We start from the raw sequence: 16,608 nt of genomic DNA on the forward strand, positions 1-16,608 counted from the left end.
TCTATGCTAGTTTGCTAGAAAACGTTAAAATTAATGATTTTGGATATGTTTTATATTCCAAACAATGTTTTCAGCTAAGGTTTTGAGGAAAGAGAGGACTTGCATATCTGTTGTAGGGGCAAATGGTGCTAGACATGTATTTGTAAAACATTTTTTTTTAATTAGTAGTCTTTTGATGTAATATTCTACAATTGTAGAGCAGTTTTTTCCTTGCATTTATTGCTCCTGATAGATCCTCTTTCCTGCATTCATTCAGTACACTTGATATCCTGATATCCTTCTGTTCTGCTGCATTATTCTTTACATGAATGAGATTGCCTGCCAAGTGACCCACCGTCAGCCAATATAGAAAAGACTTTAGTGCCTAAGGTGTGTAGTTCTGGGACCACAGAGCAGGAGTAGGTAAGAGCCCTACAGGTTGTTTATCCCTGCCTGGGAATTCCACTTGGTCCTCCTTTCTTTGACAAGAGTCTGGTAGTAGAGAAAGTAACATCTTGGTGATCTTGAGGGGCAACCTATCTTCTGGTTGCATCCCCACCCCTTGGCAGTTTTTCTTAACCCTGTTGTTGCTGTTTTTCATGGTGAAGTGCTCCTCCGTACTCAAAGATTCCATGTTTGTGCATTGGTATGGTGGGCTCACTTTGTTCAGGTTTCATTGGGTGTAACACCTAGTGTTCTTAGTAGGTGTCATGTCATCCATGGAGCAAACTGCTTTCCCATCCTCTCCAACTAGCCCCTCCAGGTGTCCAGGACGCTAACTGAACTTGTCTTCTGCAGGATAGTTAGCCCCTATAACATTATAGAGTAATGGGAATGGAGTCAGTTTAAGCTCCACTCCCTGTATTTGCTTTACAGTCTTAGATTAAGGATGTTTTATTGCGTAATTGTAAGGTGTATCCATGTTTTGTAAACAACTTTTAAATGGTGAGTTTGGCAAAAATAAGTATTTTTGCTGCTTTGGATTTGTTTTATGTTTGTCTCAAATGTACATGTGTAGATGACGGGTCTTAAAACAGCTACTAATCTCTTTAAGGTTCGGAGTTCTTGATTCCAGTTACGGGTTATTATTGCAAACTTTGTGAATTGTTTTTTGGAGATCAAATCTGTGCTGAACAGCATGTCAAAAGCCACAGTCATAATGAAAAATATAAGGTAAGTTTGTTCTGGAGCAGTTCTTAAATATATATTTGCTTGTTATTCAGAAATTCTGTAGCAAATGTAAAAATTGTGGTGAGAAGATTGTTGAAGGTAGAGAGAGATTAAATTTTGAAAGGAAGTGTAAAATTTCTCCATAGCAGAAGTTGACTTCTGCGTTTTAACAGGAGTCCTAGTGAGTTGTGTTTCTGTTTTTTATTTTCTACTACAATGTCTTTCTCAGATGTATTACTGTGTGATCCACTGCTGTCATTTCCATCCGGCTTCAACCTGAGGGTTATCAGAAATAATGGCTGCTTTTCCAAAAGACTTCCAACTCTATAGAGGGCCACCTCCTCTCTCCGTAATACTTTGCTCCCCCAGGTCTTGTTTGCCTCCTTGTGGGCTGCAACGTGAGTGAGGGCTGTTATTTGGCTTTCTGTATCCTTTGTGTTTTTAGTGACAGGATTGCCAGTTTGTCTCTTATGCTGCTGCTTCTAACCTTTGTAGGTGTTAGGGTGTAGATGTTCTTTGTGTTTCACTGTTGCAGTCATCACACTTGGGTTGTCTGCCTGCAGGTAGCCCTCAGTCTGCTCAAATACCAGAGTCTTAGGATTTCTGTGTCGGATGCTGTCGCTTCTTCCATGATGTCAGGTCTTCAGGGGTATAAAACAGGCAGCAGACGCCATTAAATCAGTCTTACTTGCCGAGGAGGAGCCCGAAGCAGAAGCAAGTTCACAAGTGCCGGTTGGCTGCTACCTGAAATTTTCATTTTCGTGTTTGTAATCCTAAAGTCTTCTAAAGCTAAGTACCCCATTGTGGATCCTTTTTTCTTCTAACCGATGTCAGAAAAAGTTAACAATTGTCTTGCTTGTGGAAAGCAAGTACCTCAGAGATTTTCATTCTTACTAAGTCACCTGTTTAGGCCCAGACCACGAAATGCCTCGATGTTGGTTTTGTGCCTTGTTTAACGCCTGAACCATTCGTCGTCGGCCTATTTTTGTCCCTAGATTCTTTTGCTCTCGTTTTCCATATTCTGAAATGGATTTGATAAGCCATCCGACTACCGATCTTCTGAAAAAACGTAAAGATAGAGACCGCATAGGTCCAAAACTGCTCACGCTTCCGTTAAGCTAGTCGCCAGTCCACCGATATTCAGTGAGGCACCTTTGGCAGCCCCTGATGCCCGCTTCTACAGATTCGCAGGCCTCTGCTGAGACCCATTTGGAGTCCAGTATGCCGCGAGATGCTTCTACTATGGAACCTGTGGAGGTCTCTACCTTGGATGGGTCCGGAGCCGCTGTGCAGGCACTGGCTTCTGAGGGTGTATTCCGACCTAGCGATGTTCGAATTAAACAGACTACTTCGTTTTTAGCTAAACCTACCGAGTTTCTGAGGCCCAGAGTTCGCACTATGCCTAGAAAACCGACGACCAAAGTGCATGCTCAAGCTCCAGTGCCACAGAAACAAATGCTTAGAATGGCTGAAGACCTTATTACCCTTATTAGGGGAAGCCAGCCTTCCCCTGCTAAGAGACCAAGAATTGAGTTTCATTCTGTTTCTACAGACCAGGAGTCCGCTGACTCTGACCCTTATCACCAGGACATGCCCTTATCAACCTATGAGGATTCAGATGTAGAGGAATCCATTCCTTCTGCCTTTCATCCAGAGGATTTTTCTTTTGGTGAAACCTTGCATACTTTGAGAGCATTTCCACTGGGAATGCCAAGACTACTCTCAGTCCAAAAAGAGACTCAGAATTTTGGAGTTGCCTCAGCACAGTCATCTAGCTATACCCCCTGTCCTAGATGTTGTAGATGTTTTTATGGAATCCAGTCTTACTCCAGATATTTTACCTTTTGCTCCTAGGAAAGGTTCTGCAGAGTACCTGATTCCCACAAATTTCTCCAAGAATCCTACTGCTGATCCAGAGACCATTTCCCAGGGACCTAAAGGTATTAAGGCTACTACAGCCAAAACTCCTACCCCTTCAGACAGGTTTACCAGAACTTTAGACATATGGGGTGAGAAGGGTATATACCTCTGCAACTCTTGCCATCAGGACATTGAATTGCCAGTTTCACATGTTGAAGTACCAGCAGCATATTATGGAACTAGTTAAACAAAAAGTGGTGTTACTTCCACATTGTGTAGAAAATAAATATTTACAAGAGCATAGTGCATTCTGCAAACCACGTTAGTAAGCATACTTTGCAGTGTGGCTTTGATGCCCTGGAAGCATCTTGGCAGGGCTGCAGTCACTGGGTCTGTCCTGAGAAGCCATGCTTGGCTGAAGGAACGAACCTTGCCAGATCATGTCAAATCCAAATTACTGGACGCTCCTTTAAGGACTGTGTATTTGGCACCAAAGCAGAAGCAGTTCTTAAAAAGATGGAAGAAAAAGCTAAATCTATGCAAACTGTTAAAACAATTTTTACAAGTGCAACCACCCAGTTTCAGTAGGCATTAGCCTACTAAAAACTGGTCCTTTCCATCCCCTCTCAGACCAAACCCAGGGGAAACAGGCCACCCAGACTACAGTATCAGGGTGTACAGAGATCTAAACAATGGAGTGCCCCCACCTCAAAAACAGGGAGTGGTAAGCCTCCCCTTATGGAAAAAGTTCATAATGACGTTTCAGTTATCCTTCCCAACCCTGCCCAATTGCTTGTGCCCCTAGGAGGAAAACTTGCCCTTCATGCAAAAAACTGGATGGCCATTACTCGGGACAGATGGGTCTTAAACATTGTATCCCAGGGGTACAGATTCTACTTCCATACACTGCCACCCCAAGCGGGTTTCCCGACCTTCCTCCAAACCAGTGGGCAGAGGCTCAAAAGCAAGTACTTTCCCTGATCAGTATCAGAGCTATTCAACCTGTTCCAGTAGAACAAAGGGGGCAAGGGTTTCTACTCCAGACCTATCCTGGTACCCAAAAAAGAGGGCTGTTGGCACCCTATCCTGGATCGATCAACTTCTCAGAACCTTTCTGGTGGTCTCAAAATTAAAGATACTTACCCTGCAACAGCTTCTCCCCATGCTAGCCAAGGTTGCCTGGTTAGTCACTCTAGACTTAAAAGAAGCTAGGGAGTCATGACGAAAATATCTATGCTTTAGGGCATGCTCTATGCACTATCAGATCTCTGCACTTCCCTTTGGCTTATCTACTGCGCCCAGAGTATTCACAAAGTGCCTGGCTTCAGCCATTGCATACTGCAGGCAGAGAAATATCCACATTTTCTCATACTTGGATGACTGTCTGATTCAGGTGGACAGTCAGGAATTGCTACTTCAGCCATGGCATTTGTAAAAAGCTTTCTCACTTCATTGGAGTACACCATCAAATCACAACTAGTGCCCAGTCAAAAGATTGTATTCCTGGGAGCAAGCTTGGACACAACTTTCCAGATGGCATTTCTCACTTTAGAAAAATAGGTCTATCTGAGAAACTACTTCAAACAAATGGCCACCAGAGCCCAGCTATCTGCAAGAAAAGTACTGCAAGCCCTAGGGTTTATGGCCTCATGTATTCTGCTAATTCCATATGCAAGACTGCATATAAGGAAACTTCAGTAGTACTTAAAAAGCTTTTGGTGCCATCATTCTCAGGACCTGGAAACAGTCATTCCAATCATACCTAGTCTAAGGGCAGAGTACCTTTTGTGGGCAGAAGCATGCAACCACAACAAGGGACTACTTTTCACTCAACCCCTCACCACCCAAACCCTGACAATAGATGCATCAGACTGTGCATGGGGGGGGGGGGGTGTCACATGGCAAGCAAATGCATTCAGGGCCACTGGATCCCAGCCCAGATTCTCCTGCGCATCAATCAAAAAGAGATGCTAGCCGTACAGAATGCTCTGACAGCCTTCAAATACCTAATCCTTCCAGGACAACTGCTTATAAAAACAGACAACAGCACAGTTATGTGGTACATAAACAAGCAGGGGGGAACTCGTTCTTACCCACTCTGCAGGTTAGCCATGGCCCTGTGGAACACAGCCTTGAGCAACCAAGTGCATCTGTAAGCTCAATTCCTGCCAGGCAAACATAATTCACTGGCAGACGACTTGAGCAGAAATCTCTTAGACCCACACAAGTGGAAATTGGAGCCCAATACCTTCAACTTTCTGACCCAGAGGTGGGGGGGACACCAGAGGTGGACCTGTTTGCCTCTCCCAAGAACCACCAGTTGAGCAAATTCTGCACCAGGAACCCTCACAGCAGGGCCTGCCAAGTGGATGCCCTATCCTTTCAATGGGAACACCTCTCAATTTGTGCCTTCCCCCTCTGGCCCGTCCTCTCAAAAGTACCACTCAAGATAAAACAGGACAGGCCAAGGGCAATTCTTATTGCCCCAGACTGGCCATGCCAGCACTGGTACCCACTCTTCCGCAGTCTGACAACAGTGCCACCCTGGCACCTTCTCCAGACTCCTACCCTGCTGTCTCAGCAGGAGGGGCAGATTTTGCATCCACAATTGCAATCTCTAAACCTTGCAGCCTGCCTTATACCTTGAATACACCACCAGCAATCATCACCAAACAAGTGCTGGATGTCATTCTTGAAGCCAGAAGGCCTAGTACTAGGAAATCCTATGCTGAATAGTGGAAAAGATATTCTTGGAATCAGTTTCAAGGGAAGGACACAGCAGTGCCCTCCTTACCTCTAATCCTGGATTACCTAGCAGAGCTACTCCATAGAGGCCTATCCTTCTCCTGCATTATAGGTTCATAGGTTGGTACTAGGCTGGTACTAGGCTATCAGCCCTAGGGCCTATACAAGCCTAGCCATAACAATTCCCTGGCTATTTCTTCTCAGACTGTTTACTTCCTTGGACCCCTATCTAGCAGGGTGACTGACGTGATCCCCGGGGTGAATTTCCTTTCTCCCATCCAATCGTTAAGGTTCATTTTGAAGAGATTCATGCCTCTGCCATCTCAGCTCATTGTAATACTGAGCCACCTCTATTTTCTCTCCCTCTCATCAAACAGTTCCTGAGAGGGGCTAACAACTTAAGGACCCCCTAGGAGAGCACCCACCCCTGCCTGGGGCCTTAACTTTTTACTGGAAAAGCTCACGTTTCCTCCTTTTGAACCTGCAGCTTCAATCGAGCTAAAATTCCTCTCTTGGAAAACAGACTTGCTTTTAGCAATAACTTCAGCAAGAAGAGTGTATGAGTTACAGGCACTAATGGCTGTGGAACCCTTCATTATTTTCCATGCCAACAGGGTTTCCCTCAGGACTTAACCCATCCTTTATGCCTAAGGTGGTGTCCAGTGTGGCTCTAAACCAATCAGTCCATTTGCCAACCTTCTTCCCTAACTCTCAGAATAAAGGGGAAAGGATCCTGCATTCCTTGGATGTGCACAGACAGCTCAGCTTCTACCTTGACAGGACTAAACATTTCAGAAAATCTGACCAGCTGCTGGTGAGCTTTGCTATAGGGGCAGAGGGTAAGGCCATTTTATAGCAAACTATTTCCAAATGGATAGCACGCTGCATCCATTTCTGCTGCAAGCACCATGGGAAACCTACCCCACAGGGGGTCAGACCACATTCCACTAGGACTACATCCACCTCTACAGCATTTCTCAGGGGAGTCCCTACCAGGGTCATTCTGAAAGCTGCAGCCTGTAGTTCTGCACCTTCCCCAAGCATTACCACTTACCAATCTTTTCTAAATCCAGAGCTGGATTTGCTACAGCAGTCTTGCAAGGCCTTCTAGCCAGCCCTAACACGTCTTGACTGCCTTCACCCTTCCTCAGCTTTGGGAATCAACCCAAGTGTGATGACTGCAACAGAGAAACACTGAGAACATAGTTATGTACACTTGTCGATGTTCAAGTGTATTCACTGTTGCAGTCCTGGATGTTCTTCGTCTTCCATTGCTGCAGTCCTAACAATTGGGTATAGTCCGCATCCAGTCGGCCCGAATACCAGAGTATAAGGCTGGCATCGCGTCGCGCGTGGGCCTGGCGTCAGATCGTTGTACTCGGGGCGCGCATGGCGGCCTATCCTCCTCAGTCTTTGCAGCGTGGTCGATGCAGAAGCAGTTTTGCAGCAAGTGTTTGCGTTTCTTGATAGAGTTTCCGAGCGGTTCAGGCGGTTCAGAGTTGGCTCAGTTGGCCCCACGTTTTTTGGTTTTTTTTTTTTTTTTTCTTGCCTCAGTATTTAAAAAATGTCAGAAAAATAAATGTATGTAACAGATGTGGGAAACAGATACGTTCCTTTGTGTTTGATTATTATGTTTTGTGGCCTGAGCACGTTGTTGTTTGTTGGATTTGCTTGTTTTGGGTTTAACAAACACTAAGAAGAGGAGGAGAGACTGTGGGTTAGTGTTAGTAAAATTTGTGTTAGTGTTGCCAAATGCCGTCGGATGCTGCGGCGCCGGCTCCGGCAGGCCCACGCGGAAAAAAGACGGCAGAGGGTTGAACGTTGAAGCGTGGCAGAGTCCCGGGGGAGGTCCGGGACAGGGTTTCTTTAGGTCAGGAGTTTTCTTTTTTTCCCGGAGTGTCCCACTGCTGAGGGAGGTTGTCCCATCTCCTTTCTCAGGCCCAGGGTGAGGCATGCGGGGCCAGGGCCAGGCTTCTCTCCTTCTGTCCTCCCTATTCTTCTCCCTCTGTAGCTGTGCTAATTTCTCTTTCTGGGGAGGCCAAGTTTTCGGGTTTGGGGGCTAGCAGTGGCTTCTGCTTAAGTGCAGAGCTTCTCCTAGCTAAGAGATTAGAGGTATGCTGGGGCAGAAGAAATTCTATGTAGATTCCTACTAGGATTAGGCCCTTTCTATGAGCCCTCCTTTGGAGGTGAAGGACCAGCGATGTTTTACAGGAGTTGAACTCTTATTCTGAGGCCTCCTTATTCTGATTCTCCTATATTCTGATTATCCTCCTTTTTCCTGATTCTGATATGGATGATGCCGCTCTTGATTTCCACTCCCTGCTTCTTTTTGGAAGGGATTTTTCTGATTCATTCCAGGGAGCACTTTAAATGGGAAGACCAGGATTACTGGGATAGGATTACTTGCTTAGGGTCCCAGGCTTTTAGATGTTTGTTGCCCTTAGCTATACACCCTGTGCTCCTTCTCCTGTGGCTGATGTGGTGGAAGCCCTGAACCCTGATTCTTTGCCTCCTGCTCCTGTGCCCGCCTGATTGGTACTTTATTTAGATATAAGGGGTCAGGGAAGTGTTTAAGTGTTAAAGCTAGAGGTGTTAAATCCTGTGGTTAGCTACAAGGAGGAGGGGGGCCTTGGAGGTGTGGCTTTGGATGTATATTATTTCCAACTGAGCACTTCTGAAGAATTGGTTGTCTTGGATGTAGAAAGTGTCCACTCTATCCACTCTCCAATTGAAGCCATGAGGGTGATTGGCGGAAGGTATTGAGTGTATGTAAAGCTGGATTTGGTTTATGTGTTGATGGCATTGTGGGTGCATTCGTGGCAGGTAGTGTGCAAAGAGTTTTTGGATGTGGTCTATGTGGTGCTGGTTCTGTTTCTAAGCATGCATGCCTGGTTGTTCGCCAGAGGCATGCCTGGTTGTTCGAGGGTGGCTGTGCGATGCATTTTTTACTGAGGTTTTCATTTGTTGTTTAGAGTCTGATGTTTGGCTGGAAAAAGAAGTGGAAGCAAGTTGGATAAAGCTAAAAGTATGCAAATTTTTTTTTGGATTACTGTAATGAAGCAGTGCAAAAGAAATGAAGGGGTGGTAAGAATCTATATTGCTGCTGGACTATTTTTGCAGGTAAATAGGGGCAGGGTAGGGGCAGGGGGCCCTCTAAGGGGGCAGGGGTCAATCCTGCTGAGACCCACCAGAGGGGGGGGTCCAGTCTAGGGTGTAGGCAGGGATTCAAGGTCTTTTAGGTCTACTGCTGCCCTTAGTCACCTGCTCAGACTCTAGTGACTGGCTCTTTCACCCTTTAACCTGGATTAACCCAACAAGACAGATGGGTTTCTGGACCAGATTCTCAGTTTACAGTTCCTGTTTTTTGGTTTTATTTCCTCACAATGCCCAGCTCAGACCTCCTCCACAAAGAAAAGAGGCTCACAAGCAAAGGCATTCACCACGCCAACAGGTTTTATTTCAGCCCATTGCCATTCAGAGGGCATGGGGCGTTCCTCCTCCACCACAAAATGTTCTCTCCAGTTAAGCAAAGGGGAGGAGACCAATTTTGGGAATTCTCCTAGAAATCCTTCTTGAGAAAAAAGGACCATTCAAGATATTGGCATGTCCCAAGTAGTACCAACTGGGAACCAAAAAGAGGATATTTTGGATTTATCTCTCCTCAACTCTTATCTGGACATTTATAAAACAGCTAGATGTTGGCCCGTAGGATCGCTTTTTTACTATTGCTTCTGTCTCAAGTTTGATGGACTTTTTATCTCCCAAGGAAGCAAGTTCCACCTAGTATCTGGCTGGCGTTGTAGCTCAAAGTTCGAGTTTATCAGAATGGAGATCTCCATTTAGAGTCTCTGCAATTGCCCTTTGAAGCTATCTACTCGAAGCTAGTACTTCTAGAGTATCTGGAGTGATGATAAAAATCTGTAGGAGTTCCCTCGACTGATCTAGCCTTACTTAGGCAAGACCTGATTCTTTCTGGCAAACCCTAAGACCTTCTACAGCCAGATGAGTGGAATCTTACTTCACGTGCTGATGCAGAATTCAGTGACTGTGAGTCAGTCAATAATCTTTCCAGGGTACTGCTTCAGCATAGCAGGCTTTCTGGGTTAGTGACTGCAGCATTCTGGCCTTGCAATGCAGGCGTATTCAATGCTGACTTACCACATTTGCATACTTATATTCTGGTCCACTGTCATGCTGACTGCAGGGTCCAGGGGCATGCAAGGATTCTCTCCCATGTTTTCCTTAGGCGGTGGGGAATTTTGATGGTCCAAACTGCATGGGCTCAAATGTTCAAACTCTCTGGACAAAGCACTGCCAGGACAGCACTGCTGTGCTTCCATTTCTCCTTCTCCCATTCAGAGGGAGCTCAGATGGAAGCGGGACTGAGGTGGGACATGCAAGAGAGGAGGAACTACAGACTCAACAGGACATGATAGAGAAACAGAAGAGACATTCTTGACTGGCTTTCAATTACTCATTTTGTGGGAGTTACTTTCGTTCTAACAGACAAACAACAAGAAGCTGCCGTTTATCAACCAGGGGATATCCCATTCTTGGGAGTGTCAGGCGTAAGCAATGATTTTAGGGGCTTTCAAGGATACTTCTCTTTAGTGACAACTTGATTCTAACAGAGGCACAGACTGTATCTAGTATCCTCATCATGAGGGTTAAGCAGATTCTTGTCTCCTCCCCAGAGCAGATCAACAAAAGGATGGGGCCATTTAGCAGCTTATGACTAACTCTGAAGGAGAGGTTTCTGCCAGGAGCACTCCAACACCTTACCAGATGCAGAAGTATTTCATCGTGGATTTCAGGTTTGTTGGACTGAAACTTGGAAAGTGTGTGCTTCAGACATTTACATCCTCCAGTAGTATAGCTGTATGCCTTTAGGTGCTTCTCCACTAAACCACAAGAAATTAAGTTTTGCAAAGAGGGGCTTCATCTCACAGCTTGGAAAGTGGATGCTCTGTCTTTCAGTTGGGAAAATCTTCGGTCAGTGTACGCTTTCCCTCTCTGACACTTTTTCCTCCACATTTATTAAAGGTTAGCAGACAGACCCTGCCAAGATAACAGATTCTAGCCTCTTTGGTCCTAACACTGCAGGTCTATCCTGGTTCTCAGTTTTTCTCAGAAGCCTCCATGGCCTTCCTTCCTTCCTTCTGTCTGAGATATCTCAAGCATATTCTGTGTTCCTCTTTTGTCAAGGACCTTGAATTTGGACAGCCTAGCCTTCGTAGAGTTATGTTGAAGCACAATTTTACTGGAAGGCTAACAAGTCTTAGCAATAATTATGGAGATTTTTTTATTTTCAGCTGGAGGAGAAGATGCTAAGATATCTCAGCAGATTTTTCAATTGTTTTGCAGCTCTTTTGGAGATTTTGGTTTCCCCTAATTTGAGTTGAGCTCTTTAATATCTCTTCTTACAATTTGTGTTGGACAAAAGACTTCTACAACCTTTTGATTACTTCTGCAAAGATGTCAGAAATATTTGATTGACTGCTTTTTTTTTTTTCACTGCTTATGTGCAAGCAAGGTCTTCAATTTTGCAGGCCCTTTTTGCAGCCCGCATGGGTTTTGATTTTCCTGGTTGGGTGGGATCTGTTGTTTGTTGTGGTTTACTCTACTTTCTGTTTCCTTTGAAGGCGTTATGCCAGATTGTTTTCTAATGTCTGGAAGACCTGCTTTTTGTTTTTATTAGGTCTAAAAAGATTTAGTATGACTTGAGATTGCTTATTTCAGGTGAGGTGACTTTTGATTTTTTTGAGTACTTGGATAGAGATGTATTTATTTTCTTGCCCTTTTTTTATGCACTAGGTGGTTTAGACAGGCTTTGAATTTTCCATGCTTCATTTACTTTAGCTTTACATGCAGACCCAAATAAAGGGAAAAGATTTTTTGCATACTTTAAGATGTACACTTCAGTGCGCTTTTACTTATTACAATCTAGTTCTTTAGGCAGCATTTTTTCATTCTTGTTTCTTGGCTGTTTTTGTAACAGCATACTTGGGGTCATGAGCTGTGTTATTTTGCACTATTTCTACCTCATTTGGCTTTTTGCAGTGCACATCATTTATTATGTGGGGGTGAGGGGATTAGATATCATTCCACAGTTTTCACTCTGGTCTTTGCAATAGCATGCAGTCTTTTAGGCTGTTCTTGACTTTTCTAAGTTGTCAGTTTGCTGTTGTTAGGGGATGTTTGCTTACCTTGTTATTGCCTCCGCTATCTACCTCCAGTCTAGGGCTGGTTTTTGCCTGTTTTTTTTACAAGGGCATTTGTCAGCTCCTATATATTTATCATTTGCCAGCCTCCACTACACTTTGCTGGGATTTTACTTCCTGTGATCCTCTGCTTCTGGAAGGCGGAAGGCCCTGAGAACAGTTTTGTGGTGTTTTTAAATACCATACTGAGGGGATTCCACGTGCGCTTCCATTCTTGTCCTCCATATTTCTTGTCTGTGTGGGGGGTGGTAGTGTAGGTGAGCTTACATGCTTATGCTTGCGTAGCATATATCTTTCATGTTTGGTGCAGATGTTTGGGCCTTGTACTTTTCACTCCCTCCAGCCCCCTGGCTTTCTCTGTCTTTCTACCTTTCCTCTCTCTGGTCATTCCTAATGGCATTGGTATTTACTTTTTTACTGTTGTTCCCCACCATATACTAGCATCTTATTTGGGGGCTCCTGACATCTTGGGCAAGAAAAACTGATGTAATGGCTTCTGCTGCCTGTTTTATACCCCTGACGACCTGATGTCATGGAAGAAGCGACAACATCCGATGCAGTAATCCTAAGACTCTGGTATTCGGGCCGACTGAGGGCTACCTGCAGCCAGATAACCCAAGTGTGATGATTGCAATAGTGAATACACTCGAACATCTACATTTATGTTAAGTGTACACAACTGTACTTTTTTTGAGTTAGTTTAGCTTATTGGGGTTAGCCTTTAGTCTGTGGTGAGCTTCTTGTTTACCAGACTCTGGCATTCTTGCATTTTTTTTTTCTGAGTGTAAAAGAATGGTCTTCCGGCTTTTCCCGGTTAGGTATAGTCACAGCAGAACTCCGGTCCACTAAATGATTGATAGTGGATTTTTATGGTGCTGTGTTGCCAGTCCGACGCCCACCTTCAAAGAAGGCGCACCCATTCACGCACGCACCTGCATGTCTTTAACATCACTCAACCGCGGAGAGGACATGCAGACTCCACACAGAAGGTGCTCCAGCCGAGAATCAAATGGGATAACCTCTTGCTGTGAGGTGACAACACTAACCGCTGCACCACCGCGGCAAAATGTTTTGTATAGTGAGTTTTCAGTGTGTGTTGCATATGTACCCTGTAGTGCAGTAGGTAGATAAGTGTGGGTGTTTGGTGTACCTTTTTCCTGCTTTTGATTATTGATTGCCTTGTTCTCCTTCTCTTTTGCATTATGGATAAAGAGAAAGGTTTTATTAAAATGCGTGGCATATGGACACAAATTCCCTTAAAGATTTGCCCAATCACTGCATCGTCGAGGCGCACCACAACACAGTGCAGTGCTTGCTGGATTTGGTACCCAGACACAGAACGAGCACCAAGAAAAGTTAGTGGTGAAGAGCTTAGTGCCTGAGGAGATTTTTCTGCTTCAGCTTTTTGCCCTATTTAGAAGATTGACAAGTGAAATGAGTCTGGATAAGGACAGCTCAAAGAACCCAGAGATTCAGGAAAAGGACAGGAGGGGACTGCAAACGAATGGCTGCCACTCACTCAGATCAGCCTGATTCCAAAGATCCATATGCCTTCAGCTCCTGCTGCTGCTTCAGTTCAGTATGGTGCTAGCTTTGGGGAAAATCTGTCCCCCCAGTTCCTTATTGATGAAGGGGATGGGGGCGATGCTTGTAACATCACCTTTTCCCCAGTTGTCCTGAGAGAATTTTTGTCTGGATCTTTCCATTCTCCACCTGAGGTCCACGACTGTCTGGTTCGTATCATATCATCGGATCCTAGCACTGGCAGATTGCTTTTAAAGCCATCGGGTTTGGCCTCGTCTGCTCAGTTAGCCCGCTCAGTGGGGAGTCTTTGACTTAACATTTTTGCAGCAGGTGATAAGCTTCTCCTTGCAGGCCCAGCATCAACTACAGCTCCATCATGCCACCTTGGTTCCAGGACCTGGGGATTTGGCCCTACCAGATGTTCTTCGTGTTTCACTGTTGCAGTCATTACACTTGGGTTATCCTGCTGGCAGGCTACCCTCAGTCAGCCTGAATTCCAAAGTCTAGGTCCAGCGTCAGTTGCGATCGCCTCTTCTCTGACGTCAGTGCGCTAGGGGTGTAAAAGATGCAACAGATGCCATTTTCTTCAGTCTTTCTTGCCACATGGTGCCCGAAGCATAAGCCGTTCGCAAGTGCCGGTCGGCCGACTCCTGAGATTTTCGTGTTGGAATTTCAGATTCTAAGTCCACGAGTGGAAATTGGATCCGCAAGTCTTCAGCATGATAACAAGGAAATGGGGATTCCCGGATATAGATCTATTTGCCTCTCCTCACAACTACCAACTAAAAAGATTCTGCACATGGACTTATCACAGACAAGCATGGAAGGTGGACGCCCTATCTTTCAGCTGGAAAAACTTAGCAGTATATGCCTTTCCTCCACTGCCTCTCCTCCCCAAGGTATTCCTAAAGGTCAGACAAGAGAAGCCAAAGATGATACTGATTGCCCCAGACTGGCCCCGCCAGCACTGGTATCCAATCCTAAGGAACTTGTCTCAATGCCTGGCTTGGACCTTGCCTCATATACCTCCTCTACTATCCCAACAAAACAATCAGATCCTGCACAGCCAACTAAAGACCTTAAATCTGGCAGCATGGCGGATAATGTAGTGATACAAAAGACGCCTTTCACTAAAGCTGTAATGGATGTCATTTTGGAGGCCAGAAGGCCTAGTACCAGAAAATCTTACCCTGGAAAATGGAAGAGATTCTGTGCTTGGAACCAGGCGCAAGGAATAGAGACAGCTGTACCAAATATTCCTCAGATTTTGCAATACTTAACTGAGATGCTGGACAAAGGCCTATCCTTTTCATAAATTAAAATTCATGCCTCTGCCATTTCGGCTCATTACAATACAGAGCCACCAATCTTTTCTCATCCCTTGTTAAGGCAGTACCTCAGAGGAGCCAAAAACCTAAGGCCTCCAAGGAGATCACCAGTACCTGCATGGGACCTCAATTATGTTTTGGAAAAACTCAACCTGCCTCCTTTTGAGACAGCCGCTACAGCTGATATAAAGTTTTTATCTTGGAAAACAGCTCTACTCCTAGCAATAACTTCTGCAAGACGAGTCTCAGAGCTATAGGCACTCATGGCTGTGGAACCTTTTATCATTTTTTTTTATCCAGACAGGGTTTCTCTGAGGACAAACCCGACATTTATGCCTAAGGTAGTGTCCAGTGTGGCCCTTAACCAAACTATTTATCTGCCTACTTTTTATCCAAACCCACAGAATAAGGGGGAGAGAATTCTGCATTCTTTGGACATGCACAGACAGCTACGCTTCTACTTGAACAGAACCAAAGCTTTCAGAAAGGCCGAGCAACTACTAGTGGCATACGCTGCAGGATCACAAGGAAAAGCTATCTCAAAGCAGACTATTTCAAAGTGGATGGGCGACTGCATTCGTTTCTGCTGTTCACAACATGGCAAGCCAGTGCCTAAGGGCATTAGGCCACATTCATCCAGAGCAGCAGCCACTTCAGCAGCCTTCCTCAGGGGAGTACCAACCAAAGACATTTTAGAGGCTGCTACCTGGAGTTCAGTGCACACCTTTACAAAGCACTATCATTTACCACTCTACTCTAAATCCAGGGCAGGCTTTGCCACTGCAGTTCTGCAGGGCCTCATAGCCGCTCCTAATGCTATTTAGCTCCAACCTCCCAACCATAGCTTTGGGATTCAGCCCAAGTGTAATGACTGCAACAATGAAACACAAAGAACATAGTACAGTTGCGTACACTTACCGTAAATGTAGATGTTAGAGTGTATTCACTGTTGCAGTCCAGGTTACCCACCCACCATCCCCCATATCTTTGCTGCAACTTATCTGCACTTCTCTAATCTATACAACCTATGTGTTGTATTTGCTTGTAGATGAAGGTATATATTTTGGTGCATGCATGTTTTATTGGCATATTTTTAGCCTACCCTTTTGGGGGCACCTGACATCTGGGGCAAGAAAAACTGAAGAAAATGGCGTCTGCTGCATCTTTTATACCCCTGGCACACTGACGTCAGGGAAGAGGCGACAGCAGCCGACGCCGGACCTAGACTTTGGATTTCAGGCCGACTGAGGGTAGCCTGCCAGCAGGATAACCTAAGTGTAATGACTGCAACAGGGAATACACTCTAACATCTGCATTTGTGGTAAGTGTACACAACTGTACTTTTCTTTCTTTCCTCAGGCCCTTTGGCTGTGGGGCTTGTGGATCCAGTTGCATGATCACCCAGCTCAGCTCTGACAGTTTCGCTTCTTTAAGCTCCAGCCCCTGCCTTGATGGTGGTTGGTCACAGTTGCAGTAAACTTTGCAATCTGGGTTGTATCCTGCCCCTTTCATCACACATTTTGATGACCTGTGCAGCAGCAGAGCCAAACACTAAATCTGAATCCAACAAAGAATTCAAACTCTGATGGCTAACATCTGGGAGGTTCTGAGAGTGCAGCTGTGCAAACCTTTTTTAAAATGGTACCAGGGGCCATAGCAGTCATACATACATTGCAAACAGTGGGTCGTGTGACCTGTGCAGTAGAAGAAACTAAATTATTTAAAGCAGATTTTTCTTTACAAGAAACTGCAGGTAAAATGTTCCTCGTACTTCCACAGTT

At 45.1% G+C, this 16,608-nt stretch overlaps 1 protein-coding gene across 2 annotated transcripts in view; it reads left to right on the forward strand.

Annotated features, from left to right (window-relative positions):
* Positions 1-16,608, forward strand: part of ZNF318 (zinc finger protein 318) — an 843,467-nt gene that overhangs the window by 662,408 nt on the left and 164,451 nt on the right. For both annotated transcript variants that reach the window (XM_044061112.1, XM_044061104.1), the window contains exon 9: positions 1,034-1,152. In XM_044061112.1, the coding sequence (XP_043917047.1) occupies positions 1,034-1,152 (119 nt within the window). The remainder of the gene's footprint in view (positions 1-1,033; positions 1,153-16,608) is intronic.

The sequence above is a fragment of the Protopterus annectens genome, chromosome 1.part0 (assembly GCF_019279795.1).
Source record: "Protopterus annectens isolate FY-2018-M chromosome 1.part0, PAN1.0, whole genome shotgun sequence".
Lineage (NCBI taxonomy): Eukaryota > Metazoa > Chordata > Ceratodontiformes > Protopteridae > Protopterus > Protopterus annectens.